Here is a 26,936-nt window from a genome sequence, read left to right as displayed (position 1 = left end):
GGAAACTGCTTAAAAATGAAGTTATATTTAGCACAGGTTATTTAGCATAACTGATTTTCTTAAGTTTACTTTGAAAAAAACTTTCAAAATATATATCATCAAGGACATTTAAAGATTTTCAGAGCATTGACTTTCGGTGACATCCAGCTGTGCGTCAGCGACCCAAATAGCTTGGGACTTTCCACAACCCAATGTTTACGCACTGCTTTCGAAGGTTTCCTCGTGTCTGCCAATGGCTTGAAGCACAGTTAGGCTTGCTTGTTGGTCGCTGTGGAAGTGAGCTCATGTATCCTGGTGGACCAGTGGCAGCTGAAAGCTTTTCTGGATGAGATGGACTGAGGCTTCCAATGGGTCATACAGAGCATCTGTGGCTACTGGTCAGTTTATGTCAGGTAAGATGAACATGTTCTGTTCATATCTCAATTAATTTAATTTAATCTTTTGTGCTCATTTACAATCTGTCATGTATCATGTAAGGACTTTACTTTGATTACCTCTTTTCAGGTCTTGCTTGCCTGTGAACAGCATTCACACCCGGTTGAGGTTGAACTTGTGTTCCAGTCTTTCTCATCCAGTGGGGATCCGAGCAGCTACACGGTCACCTGCCGAACTGCAAGCAATCGTCTGGTAAGAACATGTATCGGGTAGGAAATGGTACGGGATAGCCATCTGTTTCATCTGTATTTTTATGTGTTTTATTTGTTGTTAAAACTAAAGATAAAAAAACAACTGCAGTTTGCACGAACATCTTTGTAGGTGTACACAGGGCTCATTGACCACTCAGCATGTTCTCCTGACTGTGAGCTATTACTGCGAATGGCTGAAGACCAAATGGGGTATAACATCACATTGAGAACAAACAGGAATGATTCTGCGCTGGAGGCAAAGACCATTTACTTTAGTGAGTGTCTTCATCTAAATATCACAACTCCAGTGAAAATGTTGCTTTTTTATGGTGCATAATAACGCTGTTAGTTTCACCACTTGTTCTGTCGTCCAGCTCCAGTGTCCCTGTCAGCCTTTCACGTATCCAGCACCACCACCGCTGCAGTCTTGACCTGGAGCCTTCAGAAGCGGCAGGTCCTCTCCACCTTGACTCTGCACGACACACACACTCAGTCCGTCTCACATTTCTTCGACATAAATTCCGCAGAATTAAAATCTCAGTATACAATGAAAACCCTTCAGCCCGGCACCCGCTTCAAGGTTGAGGTCCTGGTGGTTACAATCCTCGAACAGCTTCAGATAAATCTGAGGCAGAGACTTATTTTTTTCCTGGAAACAGGTATTGTATAGCACAACACTTGACCACAATACTAATTATCAATGTAAATAACTGCAGGTGGATTTCTAAAGTCTAACTTGATGGTAATGTCTACCTGCAGCTCGCTGTTCACCTGGATGGCTCAGCAATGGGAGAAGCTGCTACAGTGTGAGGAGAACGGCTCTGAGCTGGACTGATGCCCAGCGCAGCTGCTCAGGCCTGGCAGCAGGAAGTCACCTTGTCAGCTTGAAAAATAAGGAGGATTTGCTTTTTGTATCCTCTTTTCTTCTGACCCGCAACGACCTGCTGCTGCTATGGACGGGACTTAACCACACTCAGGTAGTCGTATTACATTAATGCATTTTTTTTTTTCCTTTTCATCTTGTCAGTAAGCACTTTCAAAGATAATAACTCCACATTATGTCATTTTGTTGTTGTAGCTCTGTACATTGCTCAAATGGATGTTTTGTAGTACATTTTCCCCTATTTTATTTGAAAAGAGACGTGTGTAGAGTTCATGAAAAGTAAAAAAAAAAAAAAGCAATAAAAACATTGTTAACATATTAATTGTGAGAAGTTTGAAGGACCTTTTTTTTTTTTTTTTTTTTTTTTTTTGCATAATTTAAGCTTAACTTCAGGAAAGTGATGGTAGAAGGGGTTTTGGAATGTTTTTACAGTAGCAGGAATAATCTTGACTGCAGACAAACCCAAAGTGTGTGACACACGGTAGAACTTATGCCAAGCAGATTGTGAGCAAATAAGGTTTACTTTGTCAACAGAGCAGTATTATTCTCAGCACTTCCTCCTGAAAGAGGAGGCTTGCTTTTGAGACTTTAATGACTTTCGGTTATCATGTCTTAAATGTGCAAAGAGTGCATAACTTCTCCTCCTCGTCCCACAGAAGGAGGGCCAACCTCTCGGGTCTGACGGCACCTCAGATATCCAAACAAACCCTGCGTCCACTCTGCTGCCAACCAATCAGGCTGACTGTTTTGCCTTTCAGAGGAATGCTACTGGACATGGATACTTCCTCAATCTGTTTTTCTGCAGCATCGCTTTACCCTTCATCTGCCAATATCAAAGTAAACAATACCCGTATTAACATATCTCAACACATTTTTCAAAATCCTTTTAGGATCTATAAGTGTCACAATTTAATGCTTTTATTAGTCAATCTCAGGTTTAATTCATGTAAAAATTCACCAGTTCAGCTTGATTGTTCTCCAGTTTGTACAAATTGTTTACACCACGTCACGCTGCTCATGTTTTTCTGCTTCTTCCTCTTCCCAGTCCCTTCAGCCCCGGTTTCATTTTCGTTTGACCTGGTGCAGGTGACAGAGCAACATGTGGAGCTACGCTGGAGTGACCTCTCACCTTTTAATTCACTTAATTTGTCATCTTTTGAGATATTCCTCCAGTACCAGCAGAGAGAAAATTCAGGGTCAGGTCAGGATGAAGAAGCGGGACGCAAGAATGCAGAGGACAAAAGGACAAATACACATTGTGGCATCAAAAAAATTGTCCGGGTACCGATTTCCCTCACCTCTAGAGAAGTGACTGTGGCTGGTTTATATCCAGGGAGCGTCTATTCATTTACCCTTCAAGCATCTCACCCCGCTGGCTTCATCTGGAGCTTGGGACAGACACAGACTGCATACACTCGTGAGTTTGCAGCAACACAGTCTCTCTCACTCAGTGAAATTGATGTCATTTCTTAACTTAAATATGTTCACTTCAAATGTTTATTCTGTCTTTCTTACAGGACCCCTCCCTCCTAAAAATATCACCTTTGGCACCGTCACAGACAGTCAGATCAGTGTGTACTGGATGCAGTCGTCTGCACAGTGTGTGACTAAATGGAAGTTTGTTGTTCGTTATGAAGAAATGTCCTCGGGACAGGAACATTTAGTTGGAATGAACAGCATCACCAGGATATCTGAGACCGGTGGCGTGCAGTTCTACACTGCTGTGATTGGAGGGTTGGAACCGTACAGAAAATACAGAATTCAAGTTCACGCCGTCACTGCGCAGGGGATACTGAGCTGCGGACCGGCACCTCTGACTGTGCAGACTGGTATGAATGTCATGTTAAGGCAGGCATTTGGTTTCTGCAGTGGTTTCCAAAAGCAAAAGATATTAAAAGTTTGAGGTGATAAAGGTGTTAATTTTATTGGTAATCAGACATGTTTATGGTACTTGAAATGCCGGTGTATATAATATATATAGATAAAACATACATAAAATCTAACTTTTATGGAGCTATAATTATAGTATCTCTTCTTTTTACACACGTACAAGCGAACAAAATATGCATGTCTTCATGTAACTACTTAATAATGCGTATTTGTGATGTCTTTCAGCCGTGAGGCCTCCTACAGGCTTGACGCTGTCAAGCACAGCTGGAAACCTGACGGTCTGCTGGACGAATCCACTCATTGACCCTCCAGATGGTTATCAGATTATATCTCACCAGCTCAGTAGCCCCGTTGCTTTGTCAGTGACCGTAAACCAGTCGATTTCTGGTGCGCCGTTAACGGGTGAACCCGCTTGCGTCAACCTGGGCCCATTTACTCCAAGTATGACTTACGAAGTGGGAGTTATCAGCTGGAGAGGAACAGACCGGAGCAAGATGTCCAGTGTCAGACACACAACAGGTGAGGGGAGAATGAATACCGGACACATGGGTAGGTGTTCTCTGTCCAAGCCAGTGCTCAGTGCGTCTTTCTCTGCAGCTCCAATGCCAGTGCAGCTCGCAGTCCCGCTGTCAGTGGGAAGAAACCATATTCAGCTTTACGTTCAGAAACCGCAGTTGGGCATGATTGATGGAGTGAAAGTGTGCGTCTGTCCTGGCGCCTGTGACAGTGAGTGTAAGGATGCATGCGGGTACGTGTGTGACTGGCACGCACTGCCGGCTGACGGTCATGTCGTGACTATAACCAGCGTCAGTCCGGGATCGCAGTACCAGCTCGGTGTCTTCAGCACGAACCTGGAGCAGATGGGAGGCCCGTACTACACCCGCCCCATCAGAACAAGTGAGCTCAGTCTAGAAATCAGCAGCGTTCGTGAACTGCTCCAAGTGGCAGTTAATACAACCAAGTTTGAATTGGATTATAGGTATAATAAGAAAGAGATATGATTTATGTTACAAATTCACTAATTTAAATCTTTTTGGTTGCTCTTGACCCTTACAGTCGCTGGGGTAGAGCTAGGTTTTTGTCACATTTGTATAATTGTTATCATTCCTATTTGGTAAAAGATTAGGTTTCCATCTCTATTTCATACAGATTGCAACAATCAAATTTAAAATTTTATCTTCCTCAATAACATCACAAATTGAGGGGTTTTTTTGTGTGGAAGATCTAATAATTCAGCATTCAGTACTCAAAACAGCAAGGGAAAAGAGCAAATCTCATTTTATGTTATATACCGGTAATTGATATTGTGTCTTGTTTCCAGCCAATTTACATCTTGATTAAAGCAGATGACAAGTAACATATGAAGCTGAGCTTCTTTTTTTGTAATTGTTTCTTTTACTCAAAGAAGATAAACTATCTTCAACGCTCAAATTTACAGAATCAATAACATTTTAACCTCGGATTATTAAAAAAAAACCTAGTAATGGACTTCTATTTTACTAATTCTTATCATTTAAAAAAAAAGTGATTGTGGCACTCTTGTAGAACACTGAATATTGGATGGTTTATCTTTATTCAGCTATTTCTTAGAAGTTGAATTAATTGTATTATTACAGGTTTTCACAATTCATCGTGGGGCCATTATTCAAGTTTGGGCTGCATAAGTGTTGTGTTTGATTTTTAGGTCTGGCTCCTCCCGGCAGAGTGAGGGAGGGTCTGGTGACAGATTCCTCCATAGAGTTGCTTTGGGATCCGGCACAAGGGCAGTCGGACGCCTACGAGGTCGTCTGCTTTAACTGTGACCACGTGCTCAAGGTAAATACCTAAACCTAAAGACTCAGCTGTTGGGAAAACACATCTGCCGGTGCACTTGTGTAATTTTGTCAGGTATTTTTCAGTGTGTGGGAAATAATTGAGAATGAGACTTTTTTTTTTTAGCATGCACGGGAATAAAAAGAAATTAAAAGCCTTGAGCAAGGCACTTATCAGCAATAACAGGTGGAGAGTAGTTAGGCTTTTACATAACAAGCATTCATGCATGCATAAGTGCAATCTCCCTTATCCAAAAATGAACACAGCATTATAATAAGCATGCTAAATCCTCTGGCCTGTTTGTTTTCATGTGCCACAGGTGCAGAAGGTGTTAACTGAGAGTGCAGTGTTTACTGCACTGACTCCAGGCCTGCTTTACCACTTTGCAGTGCGCACAGAGAAGGAGTTTTTCACTGACAGCTCCCCCGTCACCATCAATATCACTGCAGGTAAACACACACGCATATACAAGCACTTCGCCATCTATCTTCTCTAATAACCGAGCATATTGTTTTTCTGATGTGGCAGCTCCCAGCCCAGTAGAGATTTCTCTCATCAATAAAACCACATCATCCATATGCATCGCCTGGAGCACGGTCAGGGGACTGGTGGACACGCTTATCCTGTCAATCAAAAACAATACATCAATTCGAGAGCTGATTGTTTCGTATCCGGAGCCCAGGTCAGCCGCTTTGCTGTCAGTGGCATTATTAGTTTGAGGGGAGCAATCATCCAATCAAAGGTTGTGCCTTAAAACACTGACTGCTGTGTTTTTGCAGACTGTATACCTTTGATAGTCTTGCTCCTGGAAGCCAGTACACAGTGGAAATGATTTCCACTCGTGGGGGAAGAAGAAGTACACCTGCTGCCATGGTCATTCAAACCAGTAAGTATGGGTAGTGTGTTATATTCTTGGTGTTGCGGAACATACTGTCTTTTAATGTCTTAGACAGCTTTCTTAATTACCTCCTATTCAAAGACATGTGGTGTCAGGCCTTTGCAGAGGTGGATGGTGACCTTGTCCAAGGCAGAGACACACATCAGGAAATGAGTAGTGGGAAGTATGCAAAGTAAACTTCACAAAACATTATCTTGTCACTTCAGAATTTGAAAAAAAAGTCCTCTCCAGAAGAGCAGGTTCTTCATAAAGCCATGTGAGGAGAAAGGGGAATTATTTTTTATCTGTATTCAGCTTCAGCCTTGTTCACTGATAACATATCATTACAGTGTGGTGTCAAAGAAGGATGGTGGTGTTAAATGGAATTATTTTTAGAGGAGAAAAAAAACACAAACTGTGAAGAACAGATGGTACAGCTGGAAAAAAGAAAATTACTTTTGCTGTTAAAATGATGGTAGTGAACTCCAGTTAATTCTGAAATCTTTATGTAAATGTTAACTATTGAACTCGAGGTAAATAATATTGATAGCTGGGTGAAATATACTTTTTACCTTTTTTTTAGATGAGTTAGAAGGGTGTGTTATTACTTTTTTAACTCAGCACCTGTGATGTATTGTTATTTTAATCAATACCTTACCTTCACAAAACCTAGAAACGAGTGCTAACCCTTCAAAAAGAATGAAGCATTAAGAAAGTAAACTTCAGTCGTCAGTATGTGGCGTCACACACCCGTGAAGTAATCAGTGTCTTGTCTCCAGTCCCAGAGGTGCCGTGGGAAGTGGCTCTTTCAGAGCAGGCTGTGACAAGTGTGTTTATCACATGGAGAGCGCCACAGGGTCAGGTGGAGGGCTACAGGGTAAGACATGCATGCTTTCTCTTTACAGTCCCACAAAAACATCACGATTAAAGATAATAATTCTTCCCGTTAAATAAATACCAGACAGGTACTGTGAAAAGACACATAATTTAAAAATATCACAACTGAAATAACACCTGTATCAGGTTCCACACTCACCTGTTGGTTACTTAGCAACTGCTGCTGGCGCACCGCGGATTTAGTTACCGACTTTTTAAAGATATATGACCTCCGTCATGCCACGGCAAGGAAGAGTGCCCAGGCACTTTACAGGAATGTACAAGTCTCCTCATGTAGTGTTTTTATACATTAATTTTCTACAGAATTAAACAAGACACATATAATGTATAAAACATTAAACATTATCTTAAAATGTCTTTTTAAAAGCTGTGAGAAAGACTCGGGATTTTGTTTTGTTTTGTCTTAGCTTCTTTTTGGCCTGCTGTCAATGAACAAGAAGTCGTGGATTAAGGTGTTTGTCCAGGGTACAAGCTATGAGATCAGGGACCTGACCCCGGGGTCAGACTACGGAGTCAGCATCCAGAGTGTGCTGGGCTCAGACTCCAGTCAGGAGGCCCACCGTGTATTCAGCACACGTAAGACACACGCACACACTCCAACATTATCTTTTAGGGACATTGCTTTGACCTTCATTCAGGCTTACTTTAGATTCATTTCCAATGTCCACCTGTCAGTCCCTCAACCTCACTTTAACTCAGTGGCTCTCAACCGGGAGGGCACCAGAGAACTTCAGGGAGAAACGTCAGAAATCAGGGAGCTGGGGAGATGCCTTTTCCAAGCAATAATTATTACCAACAATTTCAACAAGAAGAAATCATGATAACAACGAAATAGTTGTCAGATAAAACTTTAATATACTTGATCAAAACACATTTTTGCTGCCATTGTAAGTGTGATGAACTTTACAGGAGATCATAAAATACGTATGCTGAAAAAAAAAACCATTAGTGAAAGAGAAGAAGCAGCCTGTATATAAAGACATATCAGTACTTCAGATAAACAGACCTGAACCTGTAGATCTGAACAAATGCTAACAATAACATCTTGCGATGTGGTGAATATTAGGAAATGTGGCATTCAGTTGCAGGGTGGGGGGCACACACACGCACACAACTTAGTTCAACTTTTGCTTTTTAATGTTTGAATCATTATACTTTTCTTATGAGTGCTTGTGTTGTCTCTGTTGGGTCAAAAAGAATAATGTGATGATATAAACAGATTTAGGTCCTCATAACAGTAAATGCACGTGTGTGCACTCACACAGACACACACACACACTTAACCTATTATTCTGCACAGTCTCTGTTGCTTCTCCGGCATGCTTCAGCATGACGCCGTCACAACACGAGACAGTCAGAAATAATTAAATTGTGACCTAAATAATGAAAGCCGCATTTGTAAAATTGCAGCAATTTCTCTTCCAGGCCCAGCAGGAATATGCGGCCTTCATTTAGATGAGGTGAACTCTTCCTCTCTTTCCGTGAGCTGGGACGGTGCGCTGGGGGAGTTTGACTTCCACAGAGTCACCGTGACCAACTCCTCGGTCACAAACACACTCACCGTACCCAAAGAGGAGCGGGTTGCCGTGGTTACTGGGCTGCTGGACGGCTGCAGCTACACCGTAAGAGCTGAGCGAGTGAGAGGAGCGATAGCAGGAAGTGCAGCATCTCTGACTGTAACCACAGGTAGATGACATTACAAGGGTCAGCAGCACACCTGCCCTGATTGTGTCTTAATTCAATTACAGGAACTTTCTACACGTCTCTGACGCTCTCTCTACCTTTCCCGTCTTTTCCTGTCCTTCATGAGTGCCTGCCCGTGTACAAGGACTTTCTGTCCTCAAGGTATCTGCACGTGCCTTCTCGTTACGTTGGAAGCAGGCGGCCGGCTGCGTGGATCATTACCATGTGAGCGTACTACCAAACCACGGCAAGGTCACAGTTCATCCTGCACGGGGTGGATACTTTCAGGTACACACAAACTGGTTAATTTACCAAATGGAGCTCAAGAAATATGTGATTGACCGTGAAAGAGACATAGAGCCGTAACAACACACTGAAATTATAATATAGAATGCATAATACACACACGCAAACACATCGATTGTCTCTCTTCCCATTCACCTGGGTCCTGCCCCGTACCAGCTCTTTCCAGTTTGCCAGGTGTCAGATACCTCTGAAAATGTAACCTTACACACCACACACATTACACACACACACATAGGGAGCGCACACAGAGGACAGAGTTGAGTAATAGATCTCATTATTTATTGAGTTGCCCTCATGAGCTCAACCCTGAATCATTCATTTGCCTAAGCAGCTCTCCCACGAGAGAGGGAGAGAGACCAGAGGGAGAAGAGCAGCCCCGAGTTAATGAAAGGACCCATGGAAGCACTGGCCTTCCCCGGCTTTCCGTTAACGTTTTGGAATACCCCAACATCTGTTGATATTTAATGCCCGGAGGACTAACCCACTCATCTTTAGTTAAGCCACTAATTAGCTTCTGAACTTTTGACTCCAGCTGAGTGGAATACCTGCAGACCAATGCTAACATCTCTGTATAGCAATACTGGATGCAGCTAAACTGGTGAGGCCTCGAACCTGTTCTAACTCTGCTAACCAGCATGGCCTTCAAGTCAGCAGTTTTGCTGCTCACTCTCTGTCTAACACAGGTAGGAATTCAACATTGACTGTATGTTTACACACAGCAGAATAAATGAGTGTGCACGCGGCCTAGTTGATAGACCAGCATGTGCTGTTTGTGTGCAGAGAATGAACACACAGATGGAAATGCTGCCTGGTTGGTCATATTGGTGGAAACTAACTTTAGGTGTGACTGTATCAGCTCGCCAACACTCAAGAAGCTGTTCTCGCAGGTGTCGACATGCTCTTAAGCGTTAGCGGCTGCAACACAGGGGACACGGCTCAGCTCGCTCAGACACATTCAAACTCAGACAAGTGCAGCCACAAGCTGTCATCAATTCGCCACCAACCAGCTTTATATTGACTCAAATGGAGGAGTAGAACTGTGGAAATTCCTTAATAGGCTTTCTAATTAAATAAAACAACAGTAGTTTGGTCGTAATTATGGTAAATGCAGAATTAACTTGGATTTATGTTCTTGCTGCTGCGTAAGAAGATTATTGGGTGAAATAATAGATTTTCTGAGACGGCAAAAGATTTGTTCAAGCTCAACAAGGCAATTATTAGTGGTTTTTTATTCAATAAGCCAAATTACTGAAAATACAATCATTTGCCGATCAATTGAGATCAAAAATTACACTTATTTAAAATAGTGGCGTGGGGCTAAGATGCAATAAACTACTATAAACAGCTAACTTTTAATGGCATGACTGCAAGATTACCACGTACTGTGACTGTGAGGCAATGAGAAATAGCCAGAATCATCAGCTACAAGTAAAAGAAACGTCAGGGGTTTTTTTTTATATTCATTGGATGGCTGTAATTTACAAAAAAAAAAACAATTAAAATAGTAGACCATAACAATAAGGCTCCTTACATTCAATAGTTTTAAAAAGTACACTGTGTTTGAAATACCAGCCTAAAATCAAAGTACATTAAACTTTGCAAGTTCGTGAAGCAATATTAATGAAAAAACACTGTCGTGAATCACTGATGGAGTTGATTATGTTCACTGATAGTATGTGTCCATCCAACCTCACGTAGATGTGCGTGTTGTGAACAGGTGTGTTTTTCTCTTATCTGCAGGTCGATACAGTGAATGTCAGTCCAGGGACACAATACACTGTAACAGTTACAGCTGCTTCTTCTTCCAACATCAGCCCTGGAGTCAGTCGCATGATCAATACCAATGAGAGTGGTGAGTCTCTCTCTCTCTCTCTCTCTCTCTCTCTCTCTCTCTCTCTCTCTCTCTCTCTCTCTCTCTCTCTCTCTCTCTCTCTCTCTGCACTGAAAAAGGTACTTGAAAAAAGTAAAATCTGCTACTCAGTTACAGTATTTGGATTATTTGTAATGTATTGCTTTCATCTGTATTTATGATTCAAAGCAGAAAATAGCACAGGGTGTGTGTGTGTGTGTGTGTGTGTGTGTGTGTGTGTGTGTGTGTGTGTGTGTGTGCGCGCTGTGTGTGGTAGATGGGGGTGGGATCGGGGGTGTGAGGGTCTTTTTTTGCCTGTTTAATTCCTTTTAGGTAACTTGATCCTGGGCTTTTGAACCATGGGATGAATGGGTCTGCACTGAATGTCAGTGAAATGCCACTGCTGTGTGAAGCCTTATTCATCAGAATGAAGCCTAAAACACATTCACACACGCTCAACACACATGCACACACACACACTTGAAGAACAGATCTGCCACAGTCAACAACACTATTCTTCAGATGACGCCGGTGCTGTGTTCTGTGGGTTTTTTCCACGGTTGCCGCTAATCAAAAGATTCACCCGAAGTTGTGCTTGTTCATGGCATGTCACAGAGCCGACTAAAAAAGAAAAAGATAACACGGGGGAAATATGCTGAAGCCCTCTGAGGCTTCAGTTCACCCAACTGATGAGACTTTGTTTGCTCAGCTGTATGATACACAGTTAATTGAATAAAATCATGTTGCTGGCATTCAGCTGTTCCTTGAAACACTTCTCATCTTCTCTAGTTCCCGGTCCTCCTTATGGCCTTGAGGGAGAAGCTGTCGGTTCTAATGGTATCCTGCTCTCCTGGACGACGCCATCTGATGCCAACAATATCGACGGATACGTCATCAGGTAATCATCTGCTGCCTCTTTGGAGAAGAGTTGTGAGCAGTGTTGGGGAAGTTACAAAAAATTCCGACTTGAATTCAGTTTTAAGGTACTTCTCTAGCAGTGGCTATCTGAACATTAAATAAGTAGTTAGTGGGAATAGTAACCCATGCATTGCTAAGTACGGAATGTAGAAAGTTACGGATATAACTACGGTTCTATGCATCCTGGATGACTGCAAGAAGGCAGGGCTGAAAGCACTGAATGTTCGCATGCGCAGTTTGAGTATACATACCAACAATGTCACTTGTGACCCCTGGGTGACCCTAGAAAGGTAAGAAGTTCCCAGAACAACATCACTAAGGAGCCTCTGCAGAGCTGAGACCCATGCCCAGTGGATGGGGACCTCAGGGAGAACCACAGTGGACAGTCGGTCGAATCCTCTGGTGTGAAGAGATGGAGCCCCGCCCTGCAGAAAAGTCCCCAAATTGTGTGCACCACCTCTCTAAGGCCTGAGCTGCCCAGTGCCTGAGCTCCGCAGAAATATCCCCCAAAAAATATGGCAAAAGTCTAAAATTGATTATATTGATTTTTGTTTCGCGTCCCGCTTCACTCATAAATTCCCTATTTAATGTCTGTGTAGGTGTGCTGATCTTCAGCATTTGATTCATTCTTTCAGGTACAAGGAGGTGTGTCCCTACCCTGATCCCTCCTTCACACAGGTGACCAAGTACCTGGATGTACCAGAGACGCTGCTCACTGACTTCACTTCAGGCTCCACGTACCACATTCAGGTATTAACACAAGATCCAAGATTTCAGAATCACTACAGTACAGTTTCCTTTAAAACAGTTGACAGTATTTAATACGTCCTACTCTTACAGCAGTACTAGCATCTTTAGAGAAAGGTTCTTTTAGTGAGTTTAATATTTTAGTAGATCAATTTAGTTATCATAGTTGCAAATCCCATTCCAATCACGATCTCAAAAAGTGTCCTGACTTATCATGTGAATTTAACTTCCTGGCAACCATCCTGGACTATTCTCTTGATCTCCCTGAATACCGGTAATTGATCCCGATTGCATTATTCACCAGGTAAAGAGATCTATGGATCAACCACAGCTCTTTCCACTGTCTGTTGTCACTGAGCTTGAATGTGATCATGCTTATTAGTTTTCAGAATTCATTAACCTGCAATGACCTTCATACGAATGGACTTGAAGAGGCTGACACACATTCTGATTATACCTGTGCATAACGTGTGTGTGTGTGTGTGTGTGTGTGTGTGTGTGTGTGTGTGTGTGTGTGTGTGTGTGTGTGTGTGTCTCATATTACTGCTCACCTGTGAGTGGATCCGGCTCACAGCTCCACAAACTGTTTTCACATCTCATCAGTGCTACTCTGTTAGCTGACAAATTTCTGCACTAGTTATCATAAATAAATATTGATGCCTTTTTGGCTGGGGTTTGCATGTTTTACCTGTACCTATTAGGGGTCTTGTCACATATCGTGGCTTCCCCATATATTCCAGAGGAATGCATGTTAGTTTAATTACTGACTCTAAATTGCTTTTATTTTTCTCTCTGGCACCAGATCATGGGAGTTTCATGACTCCGATGGCCTGGTGCAACCACCCTCAATTTCTAAAAGCAATAATACTTGAACCATATACTTATTCTTTTTTGGTTTTGAGACACATAAAAGCTGATGGCCAAATATGGTAGCCCCCTCCGGTGTTGACCTGAATGTCTGAATGTTAACCTTCTAATGTCCCACTAACCTCTCCAACCCTACTTCAGCTTATTTTAGTTTGCATAAATTCCAGCGCCCACAAATAACAACCTGTATAAAGTTGTACAGAAAATCAAGGGATTGGTGGAGCAGTAACTCACATTGAAACTCAGCGGAGCATGAAAATACTTAATAAAGCAAACCTCAAACATGTCATAAAGCAGCCACATATTCTGTACAGTTTAAAAAGTTAGATAATAAAAAATAGAATAATTCCCTTCCAGAGTAGAGAATTTCTCCTAGTGGGATTAATAAATGATTTTCAACTTTCAATAACACCCTGCCACGGAGACCGTGGCAGGGTAAAACCGCAGGTAAAACTACGTGCACAGGGGCGGCAAACGGTAGATTTCTGTTTCCAGGATCTCCACCGTGATGATGGCCGGTCTTGGTCCAGCACGTTCCGCATGGTCCGTATGGTACGCGTCTGCCCTCGGTGGCCCGGTTCCCGGTTCTGCCTCGGTCCGGGATCTGACTTGCAGAAGACAACACTATCAGGGTTAAATTAACAGACCTATAATTTATTCAAACCTCAGCCGGTTTCTGGCGGCGCTGTTCACTGCTGCAGTGATCTTCTTCCAGACAGCGTTTTTGACACCTCGGACCTGAGAGGATCAATTTCCAGCTCGGAAAAGTTTGTTTTTGCCAAGGTTTCTCCTCTCCATGTTTGACCTCAGTGGGCGGAGCTTTTGAACCATGAATATTTCAGGAGTGGCATATTGATGACGATCAAATTGAGCCGCCACATTTATCAACACCCAATCATTCTAACGCTGAGATCACCGAACCATTTCAAAGACAGATTGATAAATGAGGGCCATGGTTTTTGTAATATGCTCACTTACTGTTAATGGTGATAAAATATAATGTGAAATCTGTTGTGGTCATGTGCTTTTGAGATCACTGAAACATTGTGGATAATGTATACCAACTGCCCCCTCTCTGTCTTTCTTTAGGTAGCAGCGATTTCTCCAGCTGGAACCGGAGCATTCAGCAAATCTTTATATATAAAGACAGCTGAGTCCCGTGAGTATTAATGTCACATTCTCAAAACTCTGTATTCAACATCAAAAATGACCCTTCCACTTATGATGATATATTCGCTTGTATTTTCCTGCAGCTCCCGGCCTGGTGACAAATCTAACAGCGTATGCTCAAGACCACTCGTCTGTCATGGTCACATGGTTTTTGCCACATCGCATCAACGGCCTCATCACAAAGTTCGCCGTCAAGGCAAAGCATGCGCGCACGGGGCAGACAGTCCGCATGCTGGAGGTCAACGCAGAGGACATCATGACCATGACGCTCCCTCACTGCAATGTACCTAAATGTTCTGTCACCATCTATGTGTATCGCCGTTTCTGTCACAAAAATAGATAATCCTGAGAATTAAGGCTAACCTGCTGCAAAATGCCCCTTTCACTCTCAAACACCTTTCTTTTTTGTGAATGTCCTTTTTGAATTTCTCCAGGACGCAGCTGACATCCTGTCACGTGCGACTCTCAGCCCCTTGGAGATAACAGCATCGTCTCCGCCGATCACCCTCTCTGCCATACCCCCTGCAGCTTCGTGGAGTGTGCCCATATCAGTGGGAGTTGATCAGCTACGACCTTACACCGCCTATCTCTTCGAAGTGTCTGCCTTCACCTCTGATGGAGAGGGACAGATAGCCTCCACCATGGTCCGCATGCCGGAGTCAGGTGTGAGGAAGACACAGTAAAACAGTTCTGCAGTGATTTTTAAATATGTGTACTGGATGATATCAGCGTTTACAGTATTTCACAATTATCTTATTAGTACTCATTTAAAAGATTTTTTTACTTGTGTATGGCAGCTCCTGAGGACCCGCCACAGAACTTCATGCTGAATATGACGTCAAGGTCAATCTCTGTGTTCTGGAGCTCACCGAGCATCATCACAGGAAGGTTCAGCTACGTCCTCTATCTTTATGGGCCGACAGGTTAATAAATAATCTTACAAGAACACATGCTGGCGTAAACCTGCCACAGACAAAAAATACACGTAACTCTCTTTTCATTGCTTCCAGGTTTCTTGTATGAGAACAGCACAGCTGACATGCGTTTCACTTTCACCGGTCTCACACCCTACACGCAGTATAAAGTAGAAGTCCGTGCAAAAGCAGCTGGCGAGGTGGGCCCGGCGGCACAGGATGATGTGATTACACCTGCTGAAGGTGAGGGCGCTCGTAAACTAATTTACAGCCACGTCACCTTTTGCATTCAAATGAATCTGCAGCATATTTTATATTTTGTATATTATTTTTATTGTTTTTAGACTTTAAGGCGCAAAACACTGAAATGTTAAGGACAAGACCTTTAAAGCGCGTTCGATGTTGTCTGTGTGTAACCCTGTCTGTCTCCATATGTACACATGCTTGTTGCGTAGCACCCAGCGCCGTGCAGGATCTGATAGCAGTTGCCGAGGATTCAGTTTCAATTCGTGTGAGCTGGAGAATCCCTGCCCAGCCCAACGGCCCCATAACCCAGTACAGGCTGCAGGTCCTGGCTGATGACGTTCTGCTGCAAGACATCACACTCACTGCAGAAATGGTAAGCCAAGCGCTACTGTCACTACAGCTTCAAACAGCTTAAGAAATGGCACCACAGTGTAGTGCTGTGGAAAAATCGCTAAAGCCTCAGTCATTTGTGTTAATGACGTTGAATTAAGTTGGCCTGTCAAGACTTACACACACCTACTGAACGTATTAACGATAAGTGGTCTTCTTTGAAATGTGCTTTTACCGGGTAAGCGCTGAATAATAAGCTTCACTCTACTTTCTGGTGGACAGAATGTCCAAAACATCTCTATAATGCAATAGAACCATTAAAAGGATGAAATAATAAAAAATGAGTCAGCTCTAAATGCTAAAGAAATGACGCATTGTTCAACAAAACTCATCAACAGTTAAATAGAAGGTGACACTCCTGACTCCTTTTAATGTCCCCCTGTAAGTAAACACATGTCTATCAATACAGCTGTTCTGATGATAATCATAACCAGTAATCAATACGTGATATCAATTGATTCAAAAGTTGCTGTAGGATTTAAGCCAAATGATCCAGAACAAAAGCCTTCAAACCAGTTTTCCTTTTTCTTTCAGAATAACACGGATTTATACGAAGATGCCAGTCTTCCTCCGGATGTCCAGAACAGAGCGGAGCGCCACAAGAGAGCCGCTGACCTCGGTTTGATCACCTCTCCTCCAACTTTCACGGCCACTCTTTCTGATCGCACAATGTCCGCTGGTGGGACTGCTTCTGGTTTCACGCGCTCACGTTTTAGAAGCTTCGACCACACCAGCAACACCGATTCTCAGCCAGCGGCTAACCATATGACCTCCGACCAGCAAGCCCGCGCTTCACGTTTCACCGAACCTCCTGAGTCATTGTTGTCGTTCACCTCCGCGCCGCCTGGTACACTTCCATCCTGGCTGACGAGACAAGCACCCGCCGGGGATATCGGCACAGACTCCTCCCCCTTGGCCCCGACCCCGGGCCAGCTCCGCTTGTCTACGCGTGATGCTTCAATTACAGGACACTTTTCAACACGCAGTGCCGCAGTGTCTGATACCACAGGTGTGAGAGCACTGACTGTAAACACTGGCTGCCTTCACTTTGCACCGCTTTCACTAAGATTCTTTGTGAAACTTTTGACCGTTGTATCAAGCCTTCTGTGTGTTGTTGTCTGCTGCAGGCGTGACTGTGAGGGAGGAGGTGATGGATGTCTTGTCAGAGGAGCTGTCTTACCTGGTGTTTGATCTAAATCCCTTCACGGAGTACACATTCAGGGTCACGGCGTCCACCACTGTGGGCGAGGGTCCCGCCACAGATATTACAGAGAAGACCAGGGAACAAGGTGGGCGGTTACAGTACAAGTTTATTTCCTGCTATAATTATGTGCAAAACAGAAAAAAATAGACTTTGAAGTGTGAAATGTCGTGTATCAGGTGTATCTGTCATCAACTTTTGCGCTTTGCGTGTTTTTAGTTCCTTCCTCTGTGCTCGAAGTGACCTATCAAAACATCAGCTCCACCTCCATTCGGGTGAGCTGGGTGCCGCCTCTCAATCCCAATGGGCGAATCACACATTACACTGTTTATGGCCTCAAGCTGCATAATAACGAAGCCCTGACGTGGGTCGCCGAGAGTACCAGCATAGTGATAACAGGTACAGTGTTGATTGCGTTGACACACATAAACAGATCTGTATAATTTGTTGTTAGACACGCAGCGCAACTTAACTTTTCTTTTGTCCAAAATTTGTGGGAAGTTTCTTTTTCTTGCTGAAGTTCTTCACATGAACTATTTTCCTTTTAGTTTAATTAGTGTACAAAGGAATTAAAATACATATTTATATCGCCCACACACTGTTCAGTTCATGAGACTTAATGATACAAAAGGGAAGAAATGGTCTGACTTGTTTTCTCCTAAAATTAGAGACAAATTAAAATGAGGCTTTCTAATGAAAGGATTATAAGTTAACCGTGATCTCAGGGGTCAAAAACATGACCACACAAGATGTTCATTAAGGTAATTTCAATTGAGCTTAATTCTCATAAAGAAAGCTATATTTAATAGTTTTTTAAGGTCATTGAGCACACACTTGGTTAATTTGGCTCTGGAACATTTTTGCTGTTCCTCTCAGGTGAACATAATTGCAGGGTTGATCTAATAGTCTCTATAATAAAAGCCCTTTTCTCTCTTGCAATTTGCAGATTTGGACAAGTACACTGGTTATAAGCTGCGTGTGGCTGCTTCTACAGCTGTGGGAGAGAGCTCTTTGTCTGAGAAGGATGACATTTTCGTGTTCACACTAGAGGATGGTATGAACACTGACTATGTACATGCTCAAATGAAAAAGGTTGGAACAACTGTGTCTTCACCGATCGGTGTACTGAAATAAAAAGCACACAGAAGACCCGCTTAACCTGGGAACCATAAAGGAATACATTTTCAGCACCTGGCATTTGGGTTAATTTACTCAATTTAGTTTTTTCATCAAAGACTTGAAGTGCCATTTGTTTCTTTCATGACTCATCATGAATCATGGTCTCCCATGTGGGGTTTTTTTTTCCCTCCCTCTCAGAGCCTGACTCCCCTCCTGTGAACCTCAGTGTGATTGACACCTCCCCCTCCACTGCCACACTGACGTGGTCTCCGCCGGAGAAGGGAAATGGGGTGATCCAGCGTTACGAAGTGGCGTACGAGAATGATTCCTTCTTTGCGGTGGTGAACTCATCCTCCAGTGAAGTCACACTCACCGATCTGAAGCCGTTCTCACACTACAATGTTACCGTGAGGGCGTTCACGCGTTACGGTGACGGCAACCAAACGTCAGACACTTTGTACTTGCTCTCTGGAGAAGATGGTGGGTGGGGAGATCAGAAGTACAACTCAGTAGTTGCCAGGATCAAATTCAACTGTGTTAACTTTATTTCCTCGTGTTTGTTCCTTCTCAAGTCCCAGGCAGCCCTCCGTACGGCGTCTCCTACCAGTCAGTCAGTCCGAGTGAGGTGAATGTGACCTGGCAGCCTCCCCTGCTGCCCAACGGGGTCATTATTCACTACAGCCTGGAGCTCTGGAACTCCACTCACTACCTGAACCTCACCTCTCCAACCAACTCCATCCACATCACACATCTGAGGAAATATGCACAGTACCGCGTGGCGGTCCAGGCGCACACGCGGGTCGGGCCAGGAAACTACAGCAGCGAGCCGCTCAACATCACGACGCTTGAGGATGGTGAGGAGGAGGGGTAGGAGGAATGAGAGCGGGGAGGGTTTGTATTCAGTTGCAGGGCGCAGAGCGATTACGCCGCGGCCAGCTGATGAGTTCGAAGGCCGCTTGATTAGATCTGACTTTTCTTCCTCAGTTACATCTCTCCGTTTCAGCTCGTGCTGTTATATCACAGGCACCTGATCCCACGTGACGCACGTGTCTTCCACCAGGACGAAGGAGCACAATCAGCTCAGTCATTACAAATAATCAGTTTTCCTTTGCAGAGCAATATTTTCTTCCTTCCTGTTGTCTTCCAGGGGGCCTTCAGAGTTCCTGATTTACATAGATTCTAAATATTTTTTTCAGATTAATTCACAATCACTGATCAGTTCAGTGCTGATTGATGCTTGTTTGTATTATGTCACTGGAAAGTCTGTTTCCCACATCTCAGCTCCAGACACGCCTCCTCGGATGCTTCACGCTCGTAAGTTATCAGACTATGAGATAGAGTTGTCATGGGAGCCTCCACTTGAAGCCAATTCAGACATTCTCTACTACGTTGTCAGAGTTTGGTGAGTTTTTAACTCTCGTCTGTTTGACAGTAAGTAGTTCAGAGAGAAAACGCACGAAATTGTGCAACATAATCACTTGTTGTCTTTGTCAGGAATGAAACGACTGAGCTGTGGCAGAATGTGACAGGCACATCAGTGGTTATTAACGTGGACTCAGAAAGTCGCTACAATGCTTCAGTCTCCAGCTGGACCAGGCTGGGAGATGGAGGAGTCCTGATTTACATCAGCTTCACCACCATAGATGCAGGTACTGGATCAATACCATGTAAAGATTTGTTTTTACAATAAGCTTGATGTCACAAAGATAATGATGATTCAATATGATTTTTTGTCTATCTTTTAGAGCCATTCGACCCTCCACAGAACATTAGCTTTGTAAATATGACCGCCTCCTCAGTCACCTTGACGTGGTACCCGCCCACTGAACCCAATGGGATCATTGTACACTACAGTATTTACTACTCTGAGGATGGCAATACGACTGAGAAGGTAAGGCATAACTTCAAATAAATTCTCATTTGTGCTTTAGTTTATAACTGAATGTTAGTGGGTACGACATTCATCAAACTTTACAGTGAAAATAGACAGATCGTCAAAGTAGAAAGAAATGTCATTTCAAGAACAAAACTTCTCAGTTATGGCTGCCCCGTGTTGTGGCTTTTAGCAGTCTTACTCAACAATGAAAAACTCCTCTTTTCAAGTGAAGTTTAGGTTTGGGAACCAATCCCTGCAGAGTTTGTATGTTTGCATGGATTTTCTCTGGATATTCTTGTTTCTCTGCCACGGTTCAGATTCTACCATTGTTGTTATTTGTGGATTTTCATGTCACCTTTCACCTTATAGATTGAAAGTGTAAATGTACTACAGATGACTCGGCAGCTTTCAAATTCCAGACAGGTTCAATGTGTTTCAGCGAGGTAATTCTGTGGTTTGTCTCTTAGCGGGTTCCTGTGTCGGATCTTCCTGCTCCTGCCTCTCCTGATTCACCCTACGTCTACACTCTGACTCGGCTGATTGGGGGCACTAAGTACGCCTTGTGGATGACTTCCAGCACCATACAGGGTGATGGAGGAGTCCAGAGCAATCCTTTAACCCTGCTCTTACCAGAGGATGGTCAGTCAGACACACACACAAAAAACACCAGTGCACATACAGTATATCGGTTTAAATCAGATAAAGTTAATGCACATAAAATACTGCACATATTTCCACGCAATTATCGTCAGTAGTGATTCAAAGTCTCACTGGAGGATGAGTCTGCACACTTTTTTTCAAAACTCTTCTGCTTAAAAAAATTACATAAAAACTCTGAGATTGAAAATGTACTGTTCAGCCTGTTAGTAAAAGCAGATAACTGTCAGTCTGGCGAACTGTTCGCCTGTGACACTGCGCTTTGAAGACAGCCAGTTTGTGCATGACAAAAATTGTAAGGGATTAAAAAAAACAGAGAGAGAGAGAGAGAGAGAAACAGAGAGAGAGAACAGAACTGCTTACAATTTGACGACGGTGAAAAACAAAGCTTGACAGGCTTTGAGGAAGTTCATGCTTGTTCATTTTATCATGTTATTGCCACAGAATCTAAAACTTACACATATGCATATACTATTAATAGCCTGTTGTTTAGTTCAGGGAAATAATGAACCTCTCTTAAAGCTGATCTCTTAGCTTTTATGTGATTTTGGGAAAAAACGGTGCAGACAGCCTCCACAGACTGCCACACGTCATTTCTGTTGCATATTGTCATTGCTTGTCCTTTGCTGGTTAAGTAGTTTCAGCCTCTGAATAATTACTGCTCATATTGACTCTGTATCTCTGCCTGTGCTCCAGCTGCCTCACTCTCAGCCAAGTACCGGACCTGCAGGGCACCTTGTCCCTCCTGCTCAGCCAAGCCCAGCAGGGGCTCATTCCCTTGGGCTCAGACCCCACTCACACCTGGCCCTCCTCACATCTCATTCATCTTACGGATATCTTAAGTTTTATCTCCGCTTTCCCCTTCATCTCTCCTTTTTATTTTCCCACCCTGTGTACCAAGTGTTATTTCCAGTGGAGCTGAGACAAGAACAGGATGAGTATTTCTATCATCTTTCTGCCTTTTCATCCCAGAGTTTCGCTGTGCAAATTTCTCTCCTCGGCGACTTTGTATGTCTCAGAATGGCCTCTTGATTTTATGGGGTTGTGTTTTTGTGTCGGTGTCTTTCTTTCTTGTTTCACTGTGTTGTGTTTTTTTGTTTTTGTTTTGTTTTTCTTGTCGGGGAAGTAATGTTTTTACATGGTTGTATTTTTTGTGCTATTGTTAAATATGACAATGCTGACGTTAACTTTGACCGTGACAGATGGCTGCTGGAGTGATTCCCTGAAGTGTAACAGTCTAAATTGTTGATTTATGTCTTAATGTTATGGTGGATAATCACAGAAACTCAAATTAAAATGTTACGAGTTTCAAGAAGTCAGTAGTAATGTTGTGTTACTCTTCTCTCTCTGCAGTGCCAAGTGACTCGGTCCAAAACTTAACGGCTCAGATCTACTCCTCCACTATCGTCATCGTGAGCTGGGACCCTCCTCGGGAGCCAAATGGTCGTCCCACATACCATCTCACTCTGCAGGAGGCTGGCGTCTTCCCTGATATGTCCAGCCAAGGGATTCCGGCTGTCAACAAGACCAGCAAGTTCAATACGTCTGAAAATGCCATCCTGTTCACCAGACTCCGGAAGTATTTCCCTTATGTGGTCACTGTCATGCCGTCAACCAGCGCTGGCTTTGCTTACAACCACACCAGCACGTTGTACTTCATGACGGACGATGACAGTGAGTGAAGCGTCATATAAAATGAGATGTTCTGTGTAGTCATGGTGACACTGACATGTGCGTTGGCGTGTTTGCCTTTAGTTCCCAGCTCTCCTCCATTGCTGGTGTCCACCAAGAACCTGTCCTCCTCCTCCATCGCTGTGGACTGGCAACGCCCTCTGGAGGCTAACGGAGAGATAACAGAGTATACCCTCACTCTGTTTGGCCCCGGGGGCTCCAACACATCATACGTCACTGATACTTCGATAATTCTCACCAACCTACTTCCATACACAGCTTACAATCTCACCATCGCACCCGCAACGCGTAAAGGCTCAGGGCCCTTTTTGCTAGTTCCTCTCCACACAGATGAAGGCGGTTAGTCTCTTCGAACCTAACGAAATCTTATTTATGACGCGGTTCATGTGTTTCTACCAGCTTATTTTTTTCCATGATCTGCCTCACTGTGTCTTTCAGGGCCCATGTCTCCTCCCCTTAATGTGACTGTATACAACCACACGGCCGTATCGGTGTGGCTGAGCTGGGACCCTCCTCTGGAGCCCAATGGAGTGGTGATAAAGTACGGATTCCAGATCCGAGACCTCCTCACACACGCCGTCACACATCAGGTACCGTTAATTTCACACACTGAAAGCTGCTTCACAGTGACACACACAACCCCCCCCCCCCCCCCCCGACACACACACACACAAACACTCCAAATTCCCACTTGGTACGAGTACACATGAGTTAAGGCCAATTTCACACTCCATATAGCACTTAACCATAACAATATACTGACACACATGCCCATATGTGTTCTGATACACCAATATTTTCACTCTAGTAATCAAGATTGAGTGATTTAATTTTCTGAATCTTTTTTTAATTCATGTGTGTTTGTCTACAAATGTAGAACTCTTCAGGCTCGTCGACCACAGAGCATCTATTAGGATTCAGACCACACCGCTCCTATGAGATAAGTGTATATAGCTACACCAGAGTGGGCCATGGAAATCAGTTCAGCACTCCTGTGACCTTCACAACCAACGAGTCAGGTAAGCCACGCTTTATTCACACACAAACACAAGCAGCTCACAGTCAAACAGAATCATGCTGGAATTCACACTTTAGGGTTTAGCACTATGTTTCTAACTGTCACTATACCTTAAAACTGAATGAAATCTATATGTATTTTATAAATCAAATTCAAAATGAGACAATTCAATATTAATTTCTTAACATTTAAACAAAATAGAAATAATTAAATATGTAAAGCTGAAACATAAGTAGATTTTCAAAAATGACAGTAATTGATGGCATTGACAGTGTCCATCACCACACCTAAGACTTCCTGTAGGTTTATGATGGACCAGTGTATTGGAATCGGTGTAAGCACTTTCCAGGTGCTTTATTTAGACAGAGTCTTGATATCAGATTTCATAAATCTTGATGTGAAACAGGAAACACAGTTTATGTAAATAAAAATGTTTTGCAAAGATATGTTTGGTGTGTGAATAATGCTAGGCAAAAAAGTGTTCAATAAAACAACAATATTCTTGTAACTCTTTCTAGGAACAATGGTTTATTTCAGAACAATTGCCAGGTGTCTTACAGAAAAAAAATGGATTTGACAGAAGAAATTACATCAGATTTCTTACTGAACAGACAAGCTTATTTTTGTTCAATTGTCCAGGTAGAAGAATCAGTATTAATATAAGATGCAGGTAAAGATGTCTTTGTTCTATTTATTCTCAGTCAGAAACTGTGTGTCGCAGCCTCAAAGTAAACTTTGAATTTACAATGAGGGATTTTGTCCCGATAAGGCTGAATCACAGCAGCGTTGTCACTCGTCTCTCTCCCTCTCTCTCTACCTGCAGTGTCTGATGCTGTGGGAAACCTGTCTTGCTCGGGATTGAGCTGGGATTCAATTCAGCTGTCCTGGGAGCTCCCAGCCAACCCTAATGGGCAGATCCTTTTTTATGAGATTGTATTAGAGGGAGATATGCAGGCCCACACATACCAGGCCCCCACAGCAGAGTACACCTTGGCCGGACTTTCACCAGACCAGGAATACGCACTCACTGTAACCGCAGTCAACTCTGCAGGCCCGGGAGAAGCTGTAAACTGCACAGCCTCCACTCTCTCTGAGTCAGGTAGTCATTTATTATTGTACCGTTGTAAGCACTGAGTACATTCCTGCGCTGCCGATGTCGGAGAAGCTACTCAGTGAACTCGTAATTTAATACAAAGTGAATATTTGATTAAATCCTCATTCTCTCCTCGCAGTCCCAGCTGCTCCCCGCTTCCTCACCGTCTCTCAGGTCACGCCGAACAATGTGACACTTCAGTGGGCGCCGCCGCTCTCCATTCCGGGGCTGCTGAAGGAGTACCACATCATCGCACAGCTGCTTTCAACTGTTTGTCCACCAGATATACCAATTAGCGCTCTGCACAACCAAGAGGAAGAGCTGTCCTCGGACTGCGTGGAGGACATCGTCACGTTGTCAGTGAATGCATCAGATGGCGCCGAAGAAAACAGCATCACTCTACAAACCCTGGCGAAATACAGATACTACCGCTTCAAAGTAGCCGCTGTGACCAACGCCGGAGCTGGAGAATACACAAACTGGAATTACGCACGCACACTGGCTGGAAGTAGGAACCACACTGATATCATGACCTTTTCGTGTGAACAGTAGACAGCTGGTAGTTAGTCGGGGCCCAAAGAGTAATAATTATCCAATGAGAAGCTATTTGTTTCCAGGTAAAGCGCTAAAATTAAACAAATTGGACGTTTCATTTGTCACTTCAGCAGCACCCTAATTTTGTCTTCAGCAGACTTTTTGCTAGGGCTGGTGTAGAGGTCGGTGGCTGTTGGTGCCTGGAAGTTCAGGGCTCAAATCCCTCTAAGGGTCATGTCAGCAACGGCATTAACCTGTAAAAATGTGCAGATCATGATGCGCTGTGGCAACCCGCTAAGACAGCAGGCGATTACGTAGCCTCCTTCTGCTACCTTCACTCTTGTTGTTTTAGCAATTCCTTTCTCTTATCCAGAACTGTGGATTGTTTTGTTTTCGCCTGTTTTCCCCCCTGCCTGTTCACATGTTTCTCTCATCTCCTTAATCAGATCCCGACGCTCCTCCCCGCAGCCTAAAAGTGACCCCTTCTGCCAACAGCCTCCACATTGCCTGGGATGCGCCAGCCGTCCTCTCTGGACCAACGTCATATCTCGTGCAGGTCACCTCAGCAACCGCAATTTATGACCGATATAAACACGTCACCAGTGAAGCATAAAACACAGTTGGCTGTTTTTCAGTGCGGATCATAATTACATTATGTTAGTCAGAGCTTTCTGAGCGGCAACAGTATTTCCAAAGCAGGTGAAAATACAGAGAATGACTTGCATCAAACATGGATTTAATGTTTTGTTGAATTCTCTTATTTATTTCAGGTTAAAGGTCCTGGTATGAACGTTTCAACCATCCGGCATCCAGGAGAGTTGACTACCGTTGTTGTGACGGACCTGGTAGCTTTCACACGTTACCTTGTGACCGTCACGGCCTTCACTGGTCCACCGGAGCACGCCAGCAGAGACGGAAAAGCCATCGGCCCGATTGAGTTTAAAACACTTGAGGAGGGTAAGTCCACGCTCTGTGCTCTGGCTGTCAGTCGATGGTAAACGGGAACAAACTAATGCTTTTGTTTCATTGCGTCCTTAGAACCTAAAGATCCTCCCAAAAATGTGAGCATCTCAGTTATCCCAGAAGACGTAAACGTGGTGACGGTGACCTTCAACCCTCCGGAGGAACCCAATGGAAACATCACAGATTACTTTGTGTACGTGTATGAAAAAGATCAGCTGGTGAAGAACATCAGCCTGAATATCACAAGGAGAGACAACAACACACTGGCTGCTGTTATAGGAGGTCTTAAGGGAGGACACACCTACAGCATACAGGTGACGACCACGTTTTTTTATCACACAATCACAGACAAACGCATTGTGGCCACACACCTTTAGCGATAACAGCCAGATAATCAAACCCTTCCACCTGTCGTCTCCGCTGCTCCAATTTCTTTCTGTGCTCTCTGCTTCTTTTTTGCACCATCTGTAGATTTCAGCAAAGAACGGTGCTGGCAGGAGCCCACCCAGCCCACATGTCCAGATAACTACTGGGATCAAAGGTAGGAGCCCCTCTTTCTCTCTGGTGCTCCTTAACAGTGTGCAATAGTTCTCCTTTTTCTTGTTAAAAGCAATGCTGCATGAGAGTGGGAACGAGAGTTGCCACTGCACAGCTTCAGAAATCAGTATGCAAGCTTGCACCGGCACAGCAAATGAACAAAAACTCAGC

General features: G+C 43.6%; 1 protein-coding gene across 1 annotated transcript in view; it reads left to right on the top strand.

The window, feature by feature from the left end:
* The first annotated feature begins 347 nt into the window (after nt 1–347).
* The window catches only part of ptprq (protein tyrosine phosphatase receptor type Q), a 36,999-nt gene continuing 10,410 nt past the window's right edge, over nt 348–26,936 (top strand). Inside the window, exons 1-47 of the mRNA XM_030095876.1 lie at nt 348–392; nt 505–627; nt 757–901; nt 1,001–1,285; nt 1,386–1,603; nt 2,166–2,346; nt 2,555–2,926; nt 3,027–3,338; nt 3,625–3,918; nt 3,997–4,296; nt 5,084–5,214; nt 5,531–5,660; nt 5,740–5,893; nt 5,991–6,097; nt 6,868–6,965; nt 7,393–7,561; nt 8,411–8,671; nt 8,796–8,956; nt 10,715–10,826; nt 11,613–11,721; nt 12,377–12,491; nt 14,445–14,514; nt 14,609–14,808; nt 14,960–15,188; nt 15,323–15,448; nt 15,536–15,682; nt 15,895–16,058; nt 16,610–17,084; nt 17,203–17,364; nt 17,496–17,675; nt 18,223–18,330; nt 18,594–18,875; nt 18,968–19,249; nt 19,677–19,797; nt 19,890–20,044; nt 20,141–20,286; nt 20,739–20,910; nt 22,282–22,602; nt 22,684–22,959; nt 23,059–23,210; nt 23,498–23,639; nt 24,462–24,737; nt 24,871–25,239; nt 25,712–25,821; nt 26,036–26,222; nt 26,304–26,542; nt 26,700–26,769. Of these exons, the coding sequence (XP_029951736.1) occupies nt 348–392; nt 505–627; nt 757–901; nt 1,001–1,285; nt 1,386–1,603; nt 2,166–2,346; nt 2,555–2,926; nt 3,027–3,338; nt 3,625–3,918; nt 3,997–4,296; nt 5,084–5,214; nt 5,531–5,660; nt 5,740–5,893; nt 5,991–6,097; nt 6,868–6,965; nt 7,393–7,561; nt 8,411–8,671; nt 8,796–8,956; nt 10,715–10,826; nt 11,613–11,721; nt 12,377–12,491; nt 14,445–14,514; nt 14,609–14,808; nt 14,960–15,188; nt 15,323–15,448; nt 15,536–15,682; nt 15,895–16,058; nt 16,610–17,084; nt 17,203–17,364; nt 17,496–17,675; nt 18,223–18,330; nt 18,594–18,875; nt 18,968–19,249; nt 19,677–19,797; nt 19,890–20,044; nt 20,141–20,286; nt 20,739–20,910; nt 22,282–22,602; nt 22,684–22,959; nt 23,059–23,210; nt 23,498–23,639; nt 24,462–24,737; nt 24,871–25,239; nt 25,712–25,821; nt 26,036–26,222; nt 26,304–26,542; nt 26,700–26,769 (8,983 nt within the window). The remainder of the gene's footprint in view (nt 393–504; nt 628–756; nt 902–1,000; nt 1,286–1,385; nt 1,604–2,165; nt 2,347–2,554; nt 2,927–3,026; nt 3,339–3,624; nt 3,919–3,996; nt 4,297–5,083; nt 5,215–5,530; nt 5,661–5,739; nt 5,894–5,990; nt 6,098–6,867; nt 6,966–7,392; nt 7,562–8,410; nt 8,672–8,795; nt 8,957–10,714; nt 10,827–11,612; nt 11,722–12,376; nt 12,492–14,444; nt 14,515–14,608; nt 14,809–14,959; nt 15,189–15,322; nt 15,449–15,535; nt 15,683–15,894; nt 16,059–16,609; nt 17,085–17,202; nt 17,365–17,495; nt 17,676–18,222; nt 18,331–18,593; nt 18,876–18,967; nt 19,250–19,676; nt 19,798–19,889; nt 20,045–20,140; nt 20,287–20,738; nt 20,911–22,281; nt 22,603–22,683; nt 22,960–23,058; nt 23,211–23,497; nt 23,640–24,461; nt 24,738–24,870; nt 25,240–25,711; nt 25,822–26,035; nt 26,223–26,303; nt 26,543–26,699; nt 26,770–26,936) is intronic.

The sequence above is a fragment of the Salarias fasciatus genome, chromosome 7 (assembly GCF_902148845.1).
Source record: "Salarias fasciatus chromosome 7, fSalaFa1.1, whole genome shotgun sequence".
Classification (NCBI taxonomy): domain Eukaryota; kingdom Metazoa; phylum Chordata; class Actinopteri; order Blenniiformes; family Blenniidae; genus Salarias; species Salarias fasciatus.
Note: the sequence above shows the minus strand (reverse complement) of the source record. Positions and strands in the feature narration are given on the sequence as shown.